This window comes from Rhamphochromis longiceps, linkage group LG6 (assembly GCF_057381845.1).
Source record: "Rhamphochromis longiceps isolate RC_006_pf linkage group LG6, R_longiceps_female_GT1.1, whole genome shotgun sequence".
NCBI lineage: Eukaryota > Metazoa > Chordata > Actinopteri > Cichliformes > Cichlidae > Rhamphochromis > Rhamphochromis longiceps.
In genome coordinates this window covers 6,642,777-6,665,918 of record NC_140562.1, presented here as the reverse complement: position 1 = coordinate 6,665,918, position 23,142 = coordinate 6,642,777, and the positions used below count along the sequence as shown (strand labels likewise).

Here is a 23,142-nt window from a genome sequence, read left to right as displayed (position 1 = left end):
GGTTTTTTCCTGCTAATTTTAGCATCACACTGCACAGCTTCTGTATCACGTGGTATAAGGCTCCGCCCTTGTCATTTGTTGAGCAGGAAGAGTGAGCGCTTGTTTTCATGCAGAGTACGTCCCGGATCAAAATGCGGTACAATCGTCGTCTTTTTTTCTTTCTTTCTTTTTTTTTTTTTTTTTAAATCGTTGTCATTTGGAAATGAGATCGCACATAAGTATGAATCGAGATCGCGATTTTCTAACGATTAATCGTGCAGCCCTAAGATAAAGATTAATTTATCTAGCCACAATGACATGAGGTATGTTTAGAAAAGTAAAGCTGAGGCTTTGAAATGCTGCTAGCAGCAAAATGCACCTGGTTGAAGTGCAACTTGCATGCTGCATTTGCCTGCCTGCCACATTAAGCACATCTCTCATACAGTTTAAAAAAATGTTGGTTAAAATTTGGTTTTCTTAGTTTTCTTATCCCTTTGAAAAGACCTGACAGAAAGGCCTGTTGCACCTGTACATTTTAAGTGTGCTATCAGTGACAGAAAACCGCTGAGTGAACCTCAGACAGTCAGCAGGTTTTCCATTCGTAGCTAAGTCAGTAGTGAAGTCAGGACTCGTAGAGAGTCTTTGTGTCAATGAGGGGACTCTGTCTAAACAGGACAGGGCAGTTAGCAATAAAAAGAACTTCACTGCACAGGTAAGCTGATCAAAATTACATTTGCATGCATACCGTTTGTTGGGGTCCTTAATGAGCAGCCCTGACAGGAGTGACTTGGCGTCAGCTGACAGGGTTCGTGGGAATTTTATCTCTTCCATGAGGATGAGCTCAAACAGCTTCTCGTGGTCCTGGTTGTAGAAGGGCAGGCGTCCGCACATCATCTCATATGTCACCACGCCCAAACCCCACCAGTCCACTGCACGTCCATAGTCATTGTCCTCTAGCACCTGAGGATTCACACAAAAACCCTTTTACTGTATTGCTCCCACTAGCCCCATTTGTATTTCATTCAGAAGAAGCCCTACATAAAAGGTTCTCCTCTAGTGACTGTTTATATTAAAAGCCACGAGGCCACTATCGTTATGATTAGCTCAACTGAGAACTTCACAAAAATTCTTTTTTCAACCTTTAACTGTGTGATAACCTCTTTCATATCCTCTTTATGAAGCAAACAACTTTCTAGTTCTCCACTGAGAACCACATTAAAAGAAGTGAGATCAGTTACCCACTGGAAAGAAAACCCTTCATCAGAGGAACTGCCTCCTAGGGCACTTCCACATTGGACCTGGTAGTTGCTGGGTGGTGACACACAGACAAACAGAGGATCCGAAAAACAGTTTCCTTCCTGAATTTGTTACAGAGGACAAACCGGATAAATTTGGTTTTGTTTTTTTAATCTTATGCTCTCTTTCTTGTTTTTTATAGCCATAGGAAGGTTTGTCAACATCTGAAACCCAAAATTCAGATAATAGTCTTTATGTGTATCTGGTGTGACCGCTGACCTCAGGAGCCAAGTACTCCGGTGTTCCACAGAAGGTTTTCATAGTGGCAGTGTCAGTGATGCCTTCTTTGCAGAGACCAAAGTCAGTGATCTTGATGTGGCCATCTTTGTCCAACATGAGGTTCTCCAGCTGATGAGCAGTTGAGGAGAAGAATAAAACCCATTAACCTTTACTGTATCCTTTAATAAGCAGGAAATTCAGAATAATAACGGACACTTCTCAGATCTCACACAGAGCAGGTGTACTTTACCTTCAGATCACGGTACACGATCTTGGCAGAATGCAAATAATCTAAAGCAGAGACGATCTCAGCGCCATAGAAACGGGTGCGGTCCTCTGAAAAAACTCTCTCTCTTGACAAGTGGAAAAATAGCTGTGGACAGGGAAACAATAAGAATTCATGCAGTTTAGATATGTTTCTCTTATCGAGTGATAATTCACTTGGTGAAATCATGACTCAATAGCTTCAGCAAGCAAACACAACAACTTTGAATTACACACAGTTTTAGTCCAAACAAAAGCAGAATCATTGTTCAGTTTAATAGAATAGAATAGAATAGAATAGAATGCCTTTATTGTCACTATACAGTTGTACAATGAGATACAGAGCATCTCCTACTCAGTGCAAACATGCTGGGGGGGGCACAGTTCTGCAGCACTATATGCATATGGACAGTATTAACAGAGAAAAAATATATAAAATGTACAAATATACACAAGCCAGTTTTAAAAAGTAATAAATAACTTTTTAAAGCAAATCTATAAAGGAGACCAAGTCTCCATGTCACTCACACATTTAATAGATTCAATATAGATAGAATTAAAAAACATCTACAAACACTTAAAGTTGCTTAAAATCATTTTATATATCATAATTGTCACTTTATGGTCATAAAATAAACTAAATAAACCCTGAACTGATTCGTGCTTTAAAATGATGAAACTATTACCACAATGGAACCACAAAAGTTCAGACTTCCCAGTCCAACGTGTTTCCCAGTGAAACATAACACTATCTAGTGAGAGACTGCTTGCTCTAAAAGCACTTTGGATCTCATACTGTCATGTTAATCAACATTATTCAATAATTTTTAAAAATCCTTGTATGTTAAACGAAAACATCTCTCATCAAAGTGCTATTTAAAAAGTCTCTGAGTGACTTCTTACCTCTCCTCCGTTGACATACTCCATTACAAAGCACAGCCGATCCTTTGTCTGGAATGAATACTTCAGAGACTGTGAAAAATATTGAAATATATTTTAAACCCAGACGCGCCATTTGTTTCAAACGCAACACAAAAGCTCTTTGAATCGAGTGCATCTTTCCAGCTGTTAGTCTTCACAACACTTCTTAAGAGTCTCTGCACAGATGCTAGTAGTCATGGCTTGTTTGGACAAAATGCAAATTACAACTTGGTTCACACAACTCCTAGCAGGATGTGGCTGTATGTGGTGCAATGATACATGCAATCTACCATACTTACAGTTAGGAATGGATGCCGAGTATTTTTTAAAACCCTACTTTCTGTGAGAGTGTGAGCAACTTCATCCTGTTCAAAAAGATTAAAGAGCAATGATTAGTGAGGAGTAAAAAGTACTGAAATCTAAAATTTGAGAGAATGTTTGATATGAATGTGCTTCATCTAACAAATGCAAAACACCAAATATTAGAAGGCAGACATGCTGTAATTAGATTCAGATTAGATTAGTCAAATATGTAACAGTAGATTCAAAAAATACACCTCGTTACTGAATTATTCAGCAATAAGGCTGATCATTTAAAAGAGGACCTTGGCAATGATGACTTCTTTTTTGAGGATTTTCATGGCGTAGTAGGTGCCGCTCGCCTTCTCCCTCACCAGAATGACTTTACCAAAAGTGCCTTTGCCCAGAAGCTTCAAATAGTCAAAGTCATTCATTGTCTGTGGAAAGAAATATCAGGAAACAGTTGTCATAAGCATTTCTACAGTCTTCAGTACACTTCATCTTCAAAGCAATATGCTTAAAGTAAACCAGTCAGCTCACAAACTGGGACATAGAAGAATGGTCAGATCAACAATACTGATTTTTACTGTATATCCCACAAACACTTTGTATTGTGAGTCCTTGATACTGTTTTAACCTCAACTGCTTTATTACAGTTGGACTTCTATGCTTCTTCTTATTTTCTGTCATATTTGTAGCGGTACGACAGTGGATGTTCAGGTTTCTGGAAATTAGGTCAGTGTGTGTAGCAGTAATCCAGATGAACCAAAAGCTCGGGTTTTCTTTAAACACTCGGTTTCAGTTAAAGAAACGAGAGCAGACACAGATATCTTGCTGTTCAGATTTTACGTTATTTAGAGGCACTCAATCAGCAGGGAGGCCTAAAGAGATTAAGAAGCAAGCTAAAACAGCTTGTTTCAGGTGAGAGTGGGCGTGCTTCAAGGCCCAGCATATGATGAACAAGGATTATTTTGAACTGTAACTCATGAAAAACTACTCTAGGACAGTTCCAGCAATAAAAGTATGAAGCTGGAAATGAGAATTAAAGCAGTCTCTACCTTTCGTTTGTAGTGGCTAATGGAGGTGTCCATCTCCTCCTCGTTGACGTTTTCAATCTGGGAGGTGGGGCTGCACAAGATGCCCTCCTCCTCCTGCTTGGCTAGTGACTCTGCTACCATCTGGATGGCCTCAGCCCACTCGTCCCTGTAGGAGATACGTGGAAACAACATCATAGATTAAACGTCAAAAGTCTATTTTCTAAATTTCTTAAATAGATGGTTAAATTAAACTATATGCCTTCCGTATGGGAAAGGTTAAAGTTTTCATAACGTCACTCTGCAAAGTATTCTTCTTTAGTTCGACAGCTTCCGGCTGCACATTTTTTTGTCAAGTTCTCAAGATTTGTAGTAGTAGTATAAATTGTTAATTCAAACAGGTAATCTCTTGGAGACTGACGCCTCTTTTTCAAGAAGAATCTGTCTGCAGAAAACCGTTAAAAAAAAACCCTGAGAAAAACAACTACATAATAATACTGTGATTAAATTCAATCAAGGATCAAAGGTAAGCATGAAATCTTTACAGCAGAGTCTTATAAATAACAATTTGCTGGGGGCCTAAATATGAGATACAATGGTGAGTAAGAACAGAATCACTGGTGATGAACTGTGAATTCTATCCTGATCTGTATGTTAATAATCCAAGTGGCACTCTGTCAATCTTTATAAATGTGAGCAATTGTTTTAAAATGCAACGTGAAAAAAATTACGAAACTCCGACTTCTTTGTCTTGCATCGTTTAGAGTCCTCAGTGTTCAGTTTAAGACATTTTCTTAAGATGTTTGTTACATTTTTTTCTTGCCTTTTAAAACTTTTTAAGGAACCTTTTGGATATACTTGGTCAAAACAAACTGTTCTTCAGGGTCTCTCACAGCGATCCACCATCCTCAAAACCAACCAAATCTGTGATAAAACCACCCCCACTCATGTGTTTTTAGTTTAATGTTGTTAGTAACAAATCATTTCACATCAGGTATCAGGTCTTTGTGCGTACATTTTTTTAGTGTTTACTTGCAAAACTTGACTTTCCATCTCAGTCCCACTCACTTCCTGACTGTCTTCTCATTGTGTTGATTGAATCCTGCTGTGTAAAGTAATTAGAATTTAATTCAACCATTTCCATAATCTGACCCACTCCTTTCATATTAGGTAATGACTCTCATATCTTTTTATTAAATATTATTTATTTTTTCTTCATAATAAATACACACAGTCAATGGAAGCCCACAATCTAATAAATTATTTACATTAAAAGAGCTGCAATGCATTTCCGTTTTCTCTGTCATACATGCACACTGTTCTAAACGCTGCATTTTTTTCCCTCCTACTCTTGGCTTTTTATGTCAGTGAGATAGGATATTGCTAATATGATTACTTCAACCCTAGAGGTATTTCTGTGAACACGGAAGCCTTACCGATCTGCCTTCGTAGATCTGCGTTTAATATCAAAGCCAATCAGAAGAACGTTCACTTAAAGAGAGAGATACTTGTTTCAGAAGGAGGGGGGGTTGAACAGTGGTGTGGTGCCTCATAGCAAGAAGGTTCTGGATTCAAGCCTCTCAGGTTTAGATTGATTTGTGATTCTAAATTTCCCTGCGAAGAACACAGACAGGGCAGCGCACCCTACATCTTGCCTTTGGTCAGCTAAACTTCAGCTCTGGCCCCGCTGGAGGCTTAAGAAGTTAAAAATATGAAAGAATGTATTGAGGCTCTATAACAAGTATCAAAAGGACATTATTTTTAACTATAAATCAGACAAAGTTATTTAAACAGAATCTACGTAACTTCTGTAATATTTTTTCTCCTTTTCCTTAAGATGTATACCTTTTTTTTTTTTTTTTTTTTTTTTTAGAAGGATCTTCTTCATTATCCAAAGCTGCTGTAATAGTGAAATACAGGAATTTGTAAGATGACAGCTCACCTCTCATCAGGAGTGTCAACATGAAAAGTTCTTTCGATGACTGTCGTCCACTGCAGACAGCGGATGATAAAGGTGTTTGGCTTTGGCCGCTCCGTCTTCATCAGCTGGCATTCTGACAGTCACACAGAGAGATGTGTTGAGTCGTACAAAGTTAGTGATGTTTGAAACGTGCGATGATCTACTCATGGCTTACTTGCTACAGAGAAGTTGTTGAGTGGGTAGGCCAGGTCAGAGTCTTGTGGTTTGTCCTTGTAGCCGATGAAAGAGCCGTCTGTCTTCAGCAGAAAGTAGCGTGGTCGCCAATTCTTGATGTACTCTCCTGCAGGTAGGGAATAAAAGATAAAAATGGCACCAACAGCTCATACCCTGGTACTCTCACGTCTTTTTAAACCTTTCATAAGTCTGTTCTATAAAATAGAATTAAGTACCAGTGCCAGCTCCTAATCCACAGATTACCACTAAGACCACTTTGGACTTTTATTTACTAGTGTTTTAATCATGAAGACCTCACACTAAACTAATGATAGCTGGGGAATGCTGTTCAAGTTCAGAAAGATCCAGAGATTACACTTTCAACTAGGATTAAAAACGTCTGCAAAGTCACAAACGAGTCATCCCTTTAAAACCTAGTAATTGTTATTTTGTGTCATTTTTTGTTTTACTCATTTTAGCTTCACCCCCAAACTCCATATAACAATTTATGTGTTGCTTCCCTGCTATCTGAGTCATATATTTGTGACATAATTACAACAAATGCTGTAATTATGCTGTGCTGTATCCATGTTACTTGGGTACATAGGGCGATCGTTGGGAGTTCGCCTTGTAATCAGAAGGTTGCCGGTTCGAGCCCCGGCTTGAACAGTCTCGGTCGTTGTGTCCTTGGGCAAGACACTTCACCCGTTGCCTACTGGTGGTGGTCAGAGGGCCCGGTGGCGCCAGTGTTCGGCAGCCTCGCCTCTGTCAGTGCGCCCCAGGGTGGCTGTGGCTACAATGTAGCTGCCATCACCAGTGTGTGAATGAGTGGATGACTGGATGTGTGAAGCGCTTTGGGGTCCTTAGTAGTAGTCCTAGTAAAGCGCTATACAAACACAGGCCATTTACCATCTACCATGGATACATCCTATATATATATATTTATATCTTGATAAATTAGAGAGTCATACTAGCAGCAGAGTTAACAAAGAACTGTGATATCAGTGATTAATATCTGAACCACTTTATGGTCTATCAAACAAGTCAAACCCTGAAGAAACTATGACATGTGATGACTCACAAGGCTTCAGAAAAAACAAAAAAAAACAGTCTTATGGGAAGGATAAAGGCTTCGGCATGAGACAGACACCAAATATCTCTGTCAGTAAGATAACTGCCGCTGACAGCAGCTCTACTTTAAGGGTAAAGTAAGCAATTTTAGTGGGGGTCATTTATTAGAAAAAACAAACTCGACATTGTCGCAATTACTGTCAGCAGATTAAACGGGGAACCCTCCTGGCTCTAAGCAGCTGACACTTAGCTTGCTAAACATTAACAGCTAGTTATAGGCTAAAATTATGCCAGCTAACGTAAACACGCGAGCTTCACTGAATCATGAATTGATATCTGAACGTTTTACAGCCTCATTCAGAGTAAACAAACATGGTGATGCAGCATATTGTCAGCTGAGGTAAACAGTGGACTGACAGCCTACATTCATTACAGATGAACGGCGGCAAGAACAGCTCTTTGTCCTAGAGTGGCCAGCATAGCTAGGATTGTGCACTTCAATTGGGAGGGAAAACAGATTGTTGTCATCAATCTGACATCCATTGGTGAGATTTTACATACTGCACCTTTAAAGCTGGAGAAAGGTTTTTGAATGTATTTTTTGTCTCAACAGTCCACATCTCTGCTTAACAGAAACATGCTGTATGTCCAGATATTTGTACAGTGGAATAGTAGAACTACATTTTTTATATCAGTTGAGCTATTACTCATATAAATCTCTTCAAAATGTGTACTGTCTGGTCCTGCCCTACTTGACCTTTCAAACTGAATGATTTCCCATTAAGTTACAGTTTAAATCTATACCTGATCACATTAAACAACTTGCAGCTTCAGCTGGTCTTGCTTGGCCTCCCTCTTCCTTACTCCCAGGAGAGGGAACTTCCAACTCATTTACAACTTCTTTAGTCCATCCTCTTTAAACAAGCTATTTAAGGTTCTCTTGTTTTAAGGTCACCCTATCTGTAAGCCCCCTTCCTTCTGATTAACAAAAAGGTTTAAACAACAGGTTGGTGGGACCTCTGTGCCAACAGCCAGAGCAATGTGACATCACTGAATCCAAAAGTAGACCCCCCCCCCCCCCCAAAAAAAACCCAAACAAACAAACAAGCAAAGAAATAAAAACACAGGCACACAGCCTGAAGCCCAAGTCTTTGGCTCACAGGGATACATTGTAGAGACACTAAAGTCTTTTTTTTTTTTTTAATCTTCAGCAATGTTTAATATAAACTTCTACCTTTATAGCAGCAGATATGAAAAAATGAAGGAGAGGTTAACAGATCCCTTTTAACATCTGTCAAATTAGATTAGAAAATTTAACTGATATGTGAAACATTTTACTTGCATTCTGTGAAAGCTAGCTATAGTGCAAAACTGTGCTTCCTCTGCTTTGTTTTAAACCAGCTATATGTAAAAATGTGTGTTCCCCACGCCCACTAATATGTAGTGTGGAAACTGTGTCCAAACTTTCCTGAACTTAATGTGAACTCTTGAGTTTTGATGTTGAAACAGCACAGAGAGCTTGTGAGGACAGCGTCCCTGAGACGGACATTAAGGCTGAATTATAAGAACACACAGAGGCGCAATAAACAATTCAGGGACTTGTGGGGGCCAGATAGGAAGGAACCAGAGTGTTAGGTCATCCTCTGTATGCTCATAGTGCCACTGAGAAACTTCCCCCTGCCTGCCAGCCAAAAGCCCTGAGCTCATACCAGACAAACCCACCTTCAGCAAACACAAACACACACTTACACAAACACAAAAACCAGTGTGGGAAATAAAACACACCAGCAAAGTGCAGTTCAGACTGGGCTGCAGCCCTGCAAAGCTTGCCTTCACTGCTCAATGTCTGGCAGGTAAACAACCATTGTTTGGAGGTTCTGTGCTTCAAACTGGCATGGTGGCTCAGGCCATGTCCACACATAGCTGGATAAAAACAAATCTATTATGACTGAAGCCGGTGTGTTGAAAAGCACAAGCGGTTTCTTTTTAAGCCCTCTTAGCAGTGAACTGATCTTAAAAATAAATTGGTAATAATAATAATCATTGGTTTATACGTTTAATAAGTAAAACAGCCAGAAGCAAAGTGAGCAACTAGTCAATGAGACAATTAGGACTTTTTTCAAGTGCAACAACAGTTGCTGTTGGTTCTAAGATCTTACTCTACCTTGCGCTACCCACCACAGACAGCAGCACCCTCCATTCCCCTCTCGCTTCTGTCAAAGAAAGTTCTTAACAAATAATGTGAAAAGTAAGACAGATGAGAGCCCCGTGAAACAGTGCAGCTCTAAAACACTCAACAGTCAGTTCACTGTGCTAGTCATAGGTAGGCTGAGTCAGATTAAAAGGGCATAAAGCCACATTCTGCACAGACAACATGAACCTTATCTTGCAACAAGGCTGCAGATCCAAACACCACTACAAGTTAGTTACACTCAACTAATCTAATAATTTATGAATGCAGAGTATACCATTTGAGTGGAGTAATTCAAGTAAGCAGGTTAGGAAATTAATTATATTTCTTATAGACATCCTAGTCCTTTTCACTACAGGTGTGATATGTGCGATACGAAGATATATATCGGTCGACAAAATGAAAACATCTATAGTTTCAAATTATACGCTATTGTTTGTTTCGTGGTGTCGCAAAATACACAGTTTACGGCAATATTTTTTCATCAGGGCACGGAGAATACCACCGTGGCCAGTGAAGACGAGCCAGAACCAGGTAGCTCCAAACAGAAAGACCAGTCAAAACAAATCGAGGACCTTATTCCTAAACAAGGGGCTACCTCAGTTGCATGGACATGGTTTGGTTATGAAACGTCCGACAGGGACCAGAAAACTGTACTATGCAAATTATGCCTCAAACCGGTCCCCACAACGGACTCAAACACGACAAATCTCTTCTACCACCTACACAAGAATCATGTGAATGGGGAGATGAGAAGCAAAAAAGAGCCGTCAGGCGCTCAAAATAAACCTTAGACTCAAACGTTAGAACAGGCTTTTCCCCGCAGCATCCCATGCAATAAATACTCAAAGTTTCATGCATCGGTCAAAACACTCGACGCCCAGCTGGAAACACTTCACACAAGTCGAACTGCCTGAGATTCACAGAATTTACAGAAAAAGCGCTATTTTGTGATATATATCGTTATCGTGATGAGAAACATCTCATAACGGGATATGAGATTTTGGTCATATCCCACAGCCCTCATGATCTATTTCTATGATGACATAAATGATTGCATTTTCCCAGTTTTGCAGAACTGCTCAAAGATTGCACTTTGTTGAAGTGAAATGCAGTTAATTATAACAGAACAATATAATAATATATAACAAAAGCACGAATAAACAGGCATTTAACTACATTTAGTAGTGAAATGTATGTTCTTTGAAACTGACAGTTTTTTCAGTATCACTTCAAACGTATATTGGTCATAACAGAATAACAACTAACTTAAAAAAAACAGTTGGTCTCTAATAAAATTAGCAACACATCAGCATCCTGGGTGTAACTAAAAAGAGAAAAGGCAAAGTTTGTGCCAATAGCTGGATACGACTGTTTTACAAATGTATTACAAGCCTTGGAGCCTCTTGAGTCTAACATGACTCCCTCTCAGTCCATCCAGCATGATTTTGATTTTTTTGTTTTAAGATAAACTTCAAACATTACTTTTTCCGATGTATATTAGACTGCTATTTCCCTTAATTGTATTTAAACAAGCATGAACAAACAATTAAAAAGCTAGAAAAGAGATTACTGAACCAGGCAAATGTTAAGAAACTAATTAAATTAATAGTATTTCACTTGTACAACTGATGTCCATCCACTTATGTTAACAAATCAGGGTAGGCTAAACTATTGATCACTGTATATAAACAGTAATCAATATGATTTTCTGCTCTTCTGCTAGAATTTAAGAGCATACCAACTGCTTTCCCTTCAAAACAATCCCACGTGTCTCTCCATCTCCTTCATCTTTCCTCCTTGCACAGAGGTGCACATGCATTAACAGTACAGCAGTGAATAGCATTATATTAATTGTGTTTAACTCCTGTGCAGGTGGGTTTCTAACAACTTTTGTGCTGAAAACTCAAACACATTCACACCATGACTTTGTCTGCAAAAAATTAATAAACCTTCCAGTTCTATTTTTAAGATTAATCCACATTTGGTGCTCTAACAGGTATTTGGGACGAGAGTTTAGTGTATATGGGAATGACAACTTTGGACAGCAGTGTAACTCTGTGGGACACAACAGAGGAATAACACATCAGGCTCTGGTTACACTGCAGGTCTGATTCTTCACTAGGTCTACAATTTAGCATTGATTAACCTGCCAATTATTTCTTCAATTTACTGCAATGTAGGATAAGCATAACAAATAAATACTACGTTTTTGCTTGAAAATCGAATCCATTATCAAATCACCATTCAATTCATTGCAGCTCTATTTGGAATGCTCAGAGCTACAAGGTTGCCAGATGTGTTTTTAAAGACCAGAGTTTAGAATTCCTAATAGAAAAAGAAGGAAAACTTGCCTCTTTTCTGGACCCAGCCTTCCTTGACGACGTTCTGGTCGCTCATGGTGGCTTCTCCTCGTGACCAGTTCTCCCAGCTCTCCCAGTATGGTGACCGTGAAGGGACAGTTGTTGGAGGGTTAGCAGGACAGTGGGTTTGTCTGAAGCTCAGTCAGCTGTCCGTCTGACCGCTTGACTTATTCTCATCAGACTTTAAATTCTTCCACTCACTGCCTAATAGATGAATAATTATACTTCTCTTGTCCACTATCACTTACTCTTTCCTCCTCTTGCCCTTCTGACCCAACCTGACTTTCTCCTGCTGCCTCTCTTCCCGTCTAGTGTTCCTCACCGTCTTTACTTTTCTTGCTCCCTCTTTCCCTCCCTCCTTCCTTCCTTTCTTCTCACTCCCTCTTTTACAGTGTTCCCTTCACTCTCTTGTTCTCTCAGAGTTCTTCAGTTTTCAGGCGGTCCAGTAGTGAGTCAGCCTGGAAGGAAACAACGACAGAGAAAGGAGAAAACTGAGAAGAAAAAAAACCCACAGCAGGTCAGTGGATAGTTTCCTTCTCACAGCAAACACAGCAGGCAACCACTCATTGTTCAGAACCTTAGCACGCTTCCTGCCTCCTTAACTCCTTCCAACCTTTTCCTTGTTTCCTTTGTTACATCCCTTGCCAGACAATTTGCTATTTCTTTCATGTCTCTGGTTCCCAGCTCTGTAATTTTTTCATCTTCTCTTTCCTTTGTCTCTCTTCACTCACCTTTAAGTGAAGGAAATTCACGTATCTCATTCTCTCCTCTCCCATTTTCTATGCCAACTACCATTTAAGGTTGATTCTGTTCATCTGGGCGTAACGTTTTCAGTGGGAAAAATGCTACGTCCAGATGAGCAGAATCAACCTTTCAGGATTTGCTTGCCTGGATGATTGAGCATGCATCAAGACATCTATCATTTACCTGCTATCAACTTCCTGATGATTCTCATTTTCTTTTACTTCCTTTAGTCCTTTCTTGTCATGTTCCTTCTCTTCCTCACAAACTCATTTTCTTCCTGTCTTGTCCCCTCCCCATTCTGTCCCTCTCTTCATCATTTCTTGACTAGGTATACTAGTTTTTTCTCTTTCTCCGGTCCTTCATTCAGTTTCCCCATCCATCTCTCCCTTGGCTGACTTTTCCTCCTTCCACACAGAATTCCAGGACCTCCCAGTCTCACCCGTTTCCTTCCTTCCCTCCCTCCCCAGTTCTCACTCCTGCTTTCCTCCATCATTCATTTTAATTCTTTTGCCTCACTTTTTCAACTCCTGTCGCCCCCTTCTTCTTCACCAGCCCCTACTTTGATTCTTTTTCCTATTTCTATTTCTCTTCTCTCACCTTTTTCATCCATCCTCACATTTTCCCATCCTACCCCTCATAACCTTCTCTGACTATACCAACAGACTTCTCTGTTCTTAGGTAGGACTTCACAGTTGTGAGAATGTTGCTTGTTTATGTAAATAAGACTTACAGTAAATATGACAAGTTAATTGAGAACAATGGGACATATGTTTCTGTTTCTAGAACAATCTGCATTGTGTCAAACTTATGACTTAACTTATGTCTTAACTTATCAAGGTAACAACAACAAAAAGGCAGCGGCTACTATTTACTTTAATTCATTGATTTCCCAAGATAAATTGTTAGTCTTGAGTGTGAAAATGTACAATACACCAACAGCTGTTACATTATTTCATAGAACAGCTAAACAATTGGATAAAACTGTTTCTATATAAAATTTAAATACAGTGAAATAGTTTTTCCAGTTTAACTAGAAAAGGAGTTGGGAGTTTGCATATCATGTCAAAATAAATCAGATCCAGCTAGCTGCGGCTAAAGAGACTATTTCTCTCTGGGGATTAAATAGTCCATCCATCCACTGCAATTCGTCTGCAGCTGGGTTGCAGGGGCACCAGTCCAAGCAGAGACGCCCAGACCTGCCTTACCCCAGCCGCCTACTCCAGTTCTTCCGGAGGTTTCCAAATCAGCCAGGGGGTCTTCTCGTGGGGCATGTCTGGAATACATTACCTAAGAGGCACCAAGGAGGCACCCTAGTCAGATGACTGGTTCCTTTCGATGTGGAGGAGTAGCATCTCTATTCTGAGACCTTAATTAACCGAATTCCTCTCCCCATCTCTAATAGCCCTTTTCCATTAGTACATACTCGGGTCAGCTCGGTACAGCTCGACACAGTTTTTAGGGTTTTCCATCAGATGACAGAACCTGGTACCTGGCAACAAGGGAAATGCCCACACAGAAACAACACCGTGGTGCTGAGCCTGACAAAAAGCCACAGACCGAGCAGCAGGTATAACATCGCCTTGACATCCACCTTTGTTCATGTCACATACAAATGACGACACGGGATGTTCAGCCATGTTGCTATAACAACCCCATGCACATTAAGTGGTACTCGATTGTAATGGAAAACAAGTTGTGCCGCCTCGAGTTGCTTTGTGCCAATTCAAGTAGGTAGCAACGGAAAAAGGGCTTAAGGAAGAGCCCAGCCACGCTTTGGAGGAAACTTTCAGCTGTCTATATCCTCAATCTCATTCTTTTGGTCACTACCCAAAGCTTGCCACCACAGCTGAGGATGGGGATGCAGACCAACTGGTAAATTGACAGCTTTGCTTTAATGCTCAGCTCTCAGTTTTCCACAATGAGTGTCTCCATTACTGCAGAAGCAGTACCAATCCATTCATCAATCAAACACTTCCCTCACCTATGAACAAGACACCAAGTTACTTAAACTACTCCAAAAAGCAATGATAAGATTTTGAGGCCACCAAAGTGAAGACCTTCTGCCACTTGGCTTCACCAAATTATTCTGTTCATAAAAAATTATGCACAGTGACAAAGAGCAGGTCCAGTGCTATGCAAGTCAGGGTGCAGCTTTAGGTGAAGGCCCTAACAGTCTGATTTCTGCCTTTTGAAACTAGATGTTGAGACATGGAACAACAGCTTTCAGCTGGGGAAGAACCATGAGCAAGTTTGGTTGACTCTTAATGGACTGCATTCCACACCTCCATTGTTGAGGTGTCTGTACAGAGCTGTGGCTGCGAGGTAGCTGATGCCTGTCATCGTGGCAACCTCCTAAGTAGATAGCAGACACCAAATGTGAAAAGAACTGTTGAATTAAAGAAGACGTCCCATAGGACTTTGTTAGATCGTATATTTCCTGAGATACCTGGCAAGTACCAAAAGGCAAAGTGGACTGTAACTCTGGCAGTGACAAAAGCAGAAACTCAGCTGTGGGAAAAGTTTGGTGAGATAAGATAAGATAACCTTTATTAGTCCCACACGTGGGAAATTTGTTTTGTCACAGCAGGAAGTGGACAGTGCAAAAGTTATGAGGCAAAAATTAGAATACAATAAGAATAAATACAGTACACAACTGTACAGAATAGAATAAAATACTATATACAGTAGAATAAAATAAAATAAATATACAATAAGATAAAAATAGAATACAAATACAAATACTATATACAACTGAGTAAAAATACAACGATGACAGAAAGGATTATTGCACTTAGTATTATTGCATATGTATGGATGTGTGTGCTTGATCAGTTAAAGTCTTTATTATGGAGTCTGACAGCAGTGGGGAGGAAAGACCTGCGAAATCTCTCCGTCCCACACCGTGGGTGCCGCAGTCTCCCACTGAAGGAGCTGCTCAGTGCTGTCACAGTCTGCTGCATGGGGTGGGAGATGTTGTCCATCAGGGATGACAGCTTAGCCGCCGTTCTCCTGTCACTCACCACCTCCACTGGGTCCAGAGGGCATCCTAGAACAGAGCTGGCCCTTCGGATCACCCTGTTCAGTCTCTTCCTGTCCCCAGCAGAGATGCTGCCGCCCCAGCAGACCACGCCATAAAAGATAGCAGAAGCCACAACAGAGTCATAGAAGGTCTTCAGGAGTGGGCCCTCCACTCCAAACGACCTGAGTCTCCGCAGCAGGTACAGCCTGCTCTGCCCTTTCCTGTAGAGGGCGTCTGAGTTATGAGTCCAGTCCAGTCTATTGTTCAGATGAACACCAAGGTACCTGTAGCTGTCCACAGCCTCAATGTCCATACCTTGGATGTTCAGTGGTTGCAGTGGAGAATGCTTGTGCCTGCGGAAGTCTACCACCAGTTCCTTGGTTTTACTGGCGTTGATCTGGAGGTAGTTCAGCTGGCACCAGTCCACAAAGTCTTGGGTCAGACCTCTGTACTCCTTGTCGTCCCCATCAGTGATGAGGCCGACTATTGCAGAGTCATCAGAGAACTTCTGCAGGAAGCACTGGGTGGAATTGTGGGAGAAGTCTGCAGTGTAGATGGTGAAGAGGAACGGAGCCAGAACCGTTCCCTGTGGGCCCCCGTACTGCAGACGACCCTGTCCGACACACAGCCCTGAGTCCTCACATACTGTGGTCGGTCGGTGAGGTAGTCCAGGATCCAGGTAGTGAGGTGATGGTCCACTCCAGAGTTCTCCAGCTTGTCCTTTAGAACCGAGGGAAGAATGGTGTTGAAGGCACTGGAGAAATCAAAGAACATGATTCTCACAGTGCTTCCAGCGGTCTCCAGGTGAGCGAGGGAACGATGTAGGAGGTGAATGACGGCATCATCCGCTCCAATGCCAGGCTGGTAGGCAAACTGAAGTGGGTCCAGTGATGAGCTTATTAGGCGCCGAAGCTGAGCCAGGACCAACCGCTCCAGGGTCTTCATCAGGTGGGATGTCAGAGCCACCGGCCTGTAGCTGTTGAGGTCCTTGGGGCGTGAAGTCTTTGGCACTGGTACAACACAGGAGGTTTTCCAGAGCTGTGGGACTCTTCCCAACCTCAGGCTCAGGTTGAAGAGGTGCTCCATCACCCCACACAGTTGGTCCGCGCAGGACCTGACGACCCTCGAGCTGATGCCATCTGGACCCGCTGCCTTCTTGCCATTAATCCTCCTCAGTTCCCTCCTAACCTGGGTGGTTGAGAGAGACAGGCTGGAGCCTTGTGTTGAGTGTGTATTGGATGCTGTTGTTGGGGGTGGGGGGGAGTGAGCAGGGTGACTAGAGGAGGTGTGAAGTGTCAGAGGTGGAACAGCAGCAGTGGGGGTGGGTGAGTCTGCAGCCGATGTTGCAGACTGCCTCATGGCTGAGTCAAATCTGTTGAAGAAATGATTCAGTTCATTTGCCCATCTCACATCCCTCCCAGGCAGAGAGTTCTGCTGTTTGTGGCCCGAGATGGTTCTGAGGCCTCTCCAGACTTCACCAACGTTGTTTTGTTGAAGCTGGTTCTCCATCTTCTGCCTGTAGCTCTCCTTCCCATTCCTTATCAGTCCCCTCAGCTCTCTCTGCACCCTTTTCAACTCCTCTTTGTCTCTGGATTTGAAGGCCCTCCTCTTCTGCTTGAGGACGGTTTTAATTTCTGGGGTAATCCAAGGTTTGTTGTTGGAGAAACACCGTACAGTCCTGGTAGGTACAGTGTTATCCACACAGAAGTTTATATAGTCAGTAATGCATGTAGTAAGGCTGTCGATGTCCTCACCGTGGTCATCACAAATCACCTCCCACACAGTCGACTCAAAACAATCCTTAAGAGCCTCCTCGCTCTCCTCTGACCATCTCTGCACTGTGCGGGTGGCTGGTGGCTCCCTGCGCACTAAGGGCTCATACACAGGGACAAGGTGCACCAGGTTGTGATCAGATCTGCCCAGGGGAGGGAGAGGTGATGAACTGTATGCCTCTTCTGCATTGGCATACAGTAAGTCCAGTGTTTTATTGACTCTGGTTGGGCAGGTCACATACTGGGTGAAGGTGGGCAGTGTGGAGTCCAGTGAGGCATGATTGAAGTCCCCTGATATTATGAGAAGGGCTCTCGGTGATTGTGTTTGCAGTCTGCTGACCACAGAGTGGAGAGAGTCACAGGCTGCATCCGCGTTGGCCGAGGGGGGGACATACGCTGTTATCGCGATAACATGCGAGAACTCCCGGGGCAGGTAGTACGGACGCATGCTAACGGCTAACAGCTCAATGTCTCTGCTGCAGAGTTGCTCTTTTACAGTGATGTGCCCAGGGTTACACCATCTGTCGTTCACAAAAACTGCCAGTCCCCCTCCTTTCCTCTTACCGCTGTCTCTGGTCCTGTCCGCTCGCAGCAGCTGGAATCCCGGTAGTGTCACGCTTGTGTCCGGAGTTAGCGATGTTAGCCACGACTCCGTTAGCATCATGATGCTACATTGCCGGTACTCCCTCTGTGACCAGGTTAGCGACATGAGCTCATCCATCTTATTGGGCAAAGATCTTACGTTTCCAATAATTACAGAAGGAAGAGATGGTCGATAACGTCTCCTTCTTGGGCGACGGCGCTCCTTCCCAGCACGACACCCCCGTCTTTTCCTCCTCAGCTCGCTGGGAATATCGGGTCTGTCCGCCGGCAGTACCGCTGCAGGACTCAGCGCTAACAGCTGATCCTTACTGTAAACAAAGGATCTCTGCTCTGGGTCCCCAGACACGGGTGAAAAAAGTAGAAATAAACTGAGAAAAACGACCAGGACTAGCACAAAACGGTAGAACATGGTTGCAGAGTCTAATTACTAATACGTTAGTTATAAAAAAATTACGAGAAAAAAGATAAGAAAGAAAGAAACTCAGAATGAGCAGAGCTGCTGTAACAGGCTGCCGCACACGGGGGGCGCCGGAAGTATAAGGCCATGGAGCAAAACATTTGATTGGCCTCCAAACAATTCTGTTGAACCATTATACAACTTAGGCCCTCCTAAGTTGTATAATGGTTCAACAGAATTGTTGAACCAGTACCATGCTCTCATGGTACTTTATACAGTGAGGAAATGGTCCTGCTGGCTTCAACTGAGAATTTAGTTGGGCAATTGAAGGAATAGTTTGAGGATCTCCTCAATCCTACTGACACAGCTTCCATAAAGGACAACTTGCTAGTCTTCCCTAAAAATGTTACATGCAGGCCGCCATCTAAATATGATTTTGAATCAAAATGAAATGTGGACAGCTATAAGTACAGTTACTTAATCCACCCGATTTCAAACCAACTTAACACCTGTGGAAGATTTTAACTAAACATTTTAGTCAGTAGTTCTGGTAGATTTTCTGAGACTTTTAGAAATAACACTGAGCAGCAACAGATCCATGGATGTGTAACTGTCAGTTCTTTTTGTTACTATTAGGGCTGCCACAAATGATTATTCTGATAGTCGACTAGTCACCTATTATTTTTGCGATTAGTCGACTAATCAGATCTTGCATCCATTGGACGTAAAACGTACAGCTTATTGCACCAGCATGCATCTGCTCTTATATAACTATTATTAGCTTACAGCTTTAAGTGTTTAAGGTCTGTGCTAACTAAAAATAAAGACAAGATGATAGTTTATTAAATTTTAATGAAATTTGCAGGTTGTTTTGGTGAAGTTTAATAAACTCAGCCGTCTGCTCCTTGCTATCTAAAATATAACAGGACACCGGAGTATATTCTCGAGCATCTCACACTTCTGATAATCAGCTGTCTGCTTGACGTTTATTCAGCTGTGTAAAAACTATAACTTTAATCTCAGCCAAACCGATTTACTCAGGAACAAATAAAATACAGAAAAAAGCCAAACAATATCATTTTTAAGTTATCTAAGTGACTCATATATCATGTTTAACATAATACCTTTCAGGTTAAACATGATACCCACCGCCGCGAAAGACGGCAGTGGGTTTGAAAAAGATTGCCGGGAGTCCGGTGTTCTCACCGGCTCTAGTGAACCTTGAACCCTGGCTAGCTATGGAGCTATCGAAAATGTCAGAGCGCTTTTGAAAATATGTGGTGTCTTGATAAACTGAGCAGATATTTGAGGTTTACACAGCTACATTCTCGCCTGAAAATATGTTAAACGTTTATTTTGTGACCCAAAAAGAATAATAAGAGTAATATTAAAACTAACTACCTGCCGCCATTGTTGGAAACTGAGCAGGGCCGCGCTATGAATTCTGGGACACAGCTTCTTCTTCTTCGGGGTTTAATGGCAGCTGGCATCCTTGTACATGCAGTGCTGCCATCTTCTGTTTCAGTCCGTTATTACACTCTTAAATCCTACTACTTCTTCCTGCGTCTTTTGGGATCTTACAAAGCTTCAAACGTCGCTAAGACTATTAAATTATTCGTCAACGTAACCGTGACTAGTCGACTAATCGTAGCAGCCCTAGTTACAATTAGGGCTGTGCGATATGACCAAAATCTCATATCCCGATATAAGACATCTATCATCCCGATAACGATATAAATCACAAAAGTGTAAAATTTTCTGTAAATTCTGTGAATCTCAGGCAGCTCGACTTGCATGAAGTGTTTTCAGCTGGGCGTCGTGTCCCTGGAGTTATGACTTTTAGCCGATGCATGAAGCTATACATTTTTAGACATAAGTTGTAACAGCCGCCGTTTTCTTTGTGAGTATTTATTACACGGCGTGCTGCGGGGAAAAGCCTGTTCTAACGTTTGAGTCTAAGGTTTATTTTTTAGCACCTAACGCCTCTTTTTTGCTTCTCATCCGTAAACACTGCATACTCTCTCACGGGATTTAGTTTATTTTGAAAAGTCTCAACAGGATCTTGAGCTTTATTGTGAAAGGTTAATATGCAAAACAAACAAGCAGACAGTGGAGCCACGCCATTGTTTTACCGTGGTGGTTGCTAACGACAACGCGTAAAAACAGTCGCTTGTCCGTCCATAGTGTGGTCATATTAAATATAAGAGAAAGAGAGAACTTTAACAAATTAATATAACCACTACAGTGACCATCAAAACGATGAAAAAATATTGCCGTAAACATTATATTTTGCCACACTACGAAACAAACGATAGCGCAATATGAAACGATAGACGTTTTTATATCGTCACCGATATATATCGTTATATCGAACAGCCCTAGTTACAATATATAGTTTTAGTTGAATATCTCTATTGGCAAATATTGGCCCTGTTGATTGATGTTTATATATCTAAATGCACGGCAGTATTTTCCGAAGTTATCTTTTTTTCCCCCCAATTCTAAATTTAAACATATTTTTAAAAAGAGAGGTTAAAACAAGTTGTCCTTTTCCCATGGATCAGAAAGGGAACTTCAAAATCCTTAGCAGCTTCAGCTATTGGGACTTTTTTCTGCGTGCTTGTGAATTTTTGAACAGTTTGTGCAGCCCTACCAAAAACACAATGAAGAAAAAAAAAAACCCACCAGCATCAGCTCCTTGACTCACATTCAGAGGCAACATAGGATCTGAGATAACATGTATGGGATAAATATTTGACATTTAATAGTATAACTTTATTATGCAAAAGTTTGGGTATTTAAAGTGTTTAGATTCTTCTCCATCATGTAAAGATCTCAAGAAGGCATCTGATCATCTCAAATTCATGCTGCAGCTCAAACTCAAAGCTCAAACATCCAGCCAGATGCATCAAGCAAAAAGAACAAGGAGTCCTGCAACTGATGGCCCCTACAGAGCCCCAATCTCTACATCACTGATACTTAGACTACATTTACAGAACCAACACTATCAAGTGAAATAATGGATGTATGCATGTTAAAATGTTGAACACGTGTATAGTTTAACACTGCTTCATTACAATAACTATTTCAGCATATTACCTGAAATTACTTTCACAGGTGCATATAAAGACATTTTCCATGATGATGTTTTGTAAATGAATGCAAAAATCATACAATTAAAAAATAAACTCATGTTTAGAGCAACTAACTGTGTGCAACTGTAATATAGCTCCTTGGAGCCAAAACTTGTCCCTCAGCTTAAGCCTTAATAAGACCCAGCCATTGCTCTTAACCACTTATCCAATTCAGGTTAGCAGAATGTAAGAACTTATTATATCAATTTATTTGTCAAATTATCCACTTTAAACACAGAAAGATAATGGATATCTATATGCTAAATTATATCACCCCAGTGACTATAAACAGAGGGACTACAATTAGCTTTAAATGGTTCTGTAATGCAATTCTGTTCCTTATGAAGATCACACTGAACTGCCTCTGAACAGAGCTATCTGAATGCTCTGACAAATGACCTTAGAGATAATTGTTTTCCTGATCAGTTTTACAGATGCAGTGATGATGATGATTCATAAAGGTTTGTCACTGTAATGTCTCACAAGTAACTGAATTTCCTATATGCCAGTAGACAACATGAGATGAGACTAGTAGGTCCACCTCTGCTATCATTTTACAAGTAATTTAACAATAAAACCTGATTCCCACATCAGTGGCTTCTCTTTCATATGAAAAAACGAACACATTGTGGGTAAAAATCGCATGCCTTATACTGACAATAATCATTCACATTTCAGCATTCAAACAACATATGGTACTGGTTGTGTTCTGATGACCGACTGGTCATGTTGCTTCAATGCATGGCTCACACAAGCACCATTGGGAAGATCCAGCGCTGGAAAACAAATGCTGAGATCTCCAATGACAACAAAAACAATGGCTGACAGGAGCAGGGGTTGTATATTTCAGAAGCCGGCTCAGAGCTGCGGCCCTCGGTGCGACAAACACTCCCCCCTCCCCTGTCTGTGATTTATTGTTCATGATTGTGCCCTGCATCACACACACAAACAAACAAATACTGAAACAACAGCTTTTGTTTCAAGGGCGTGTGGTGTCATTATCTGTTACATAACAACATCCGCTTGGCGTGCTCCATTATATTTTAATGGGCGAGCCGTGAATAAATGTCTGGCAACGGCTCTTATGCCGATTACTAACTGTTAGTGGCGATGAAATAGCTGGTGTGAGACGGCAGGATGGGAAGGTGGTTGTGTGGTTGGCCTGTGATGGCTCGGCTGGAGGATGCGGGTTAGCCAGGGATGCTAGCTGGGGAGGGTGAGGGGGGTGATGCTAGTGCTAATCTTAGCCGGTCAGCCAGTTCAATGCCTGGCTAGCATAGCTGGCTAACTGACAGTCCGGCAGTCAAGCTGTTGGAAGTGGTGTTATTTCTCAGATGAAACCACTCCGGTATCTATCATCTGCGATTTTTGTTTGTTCATCCTGAACTGAAACGAGAGTCTGTGGTTTATGAAGGCGGGGGGCGCAACGAAGAGAGGTGGGAGGGGGGGAAACGGGAGGTTGGGGGTGTAGTTCATAAGGACGATGGGCCGAAGCCAGACGGCCGGTACAGTTACCATTACTGGCCCTCCCCTCCCTGCTGCTGCAGCAGCGGCAGCATCCCAGCGCCGCATCCTTCCCAGCCCGGCGAATGACGAAGCAGCAGCAGTCCGCTAACTGCAGCTAGCTAGCGTGCTAACCTCCGCTCCAGGCTCGAGAGAAACCCGCTGCCCGTGCCCAACAAACAACGACTCCCACTCCCC

At 41.8% G+C, this 23,142-nt stretch overlaps 1 protein-coding gene across 1 annotated transcript in view; it reads right to left on the bottom strand.

The window, feature by feature from the left end:
* The window catches only part of akt3b (v-akt murine thymoma viral oncogene homolog 3b), a 29,023-nt gene that overhangs the window by 5,466 nt on the left and 415 nt on the right, over positions 1–23,142 (bottom strand). The window contains exons 2-11 of the mRNA XM_085409064.1: positions 11,764–12,230; positions 6,149–6,274; positions 5,956–6,067; positions 4,038–4,182; positions 3,285–3,416; positions 2,979–3,044; positions 2,662–2,730; positions 1,745–1,867; positions 1,495–1,623; positions 725–939 (exon numbers count right to left, since the gene is read on the bottom strand). Of these exons, the coding sequence (XP_085265190.1) occupies positions 725–939; positions 1,495–1,623; positions 1,745–1,867; positions 2,662–2,730; positions 2,979–3,044; positions 3,285–3,416; positions 4,038–4,182; positions 5,956–6,067; positions 6,149–6,274; positions 11,764–11,809 (1,163 nt within the window). The 5' untranslated portion in view covers positions 11,810–12,230. The remainder of the gene's footprint in view (positions 1–724; positions 940–1,494; positions 1,624–1,744; positions 1,868–2,661; positions 2,731–2,978; positions 3,045–3,284; positions 3,417–4,037; positions 4,183–5,955; positions 6,068–6,148; positions 6,275–11,763; positions 12,231–23,142) is intronic.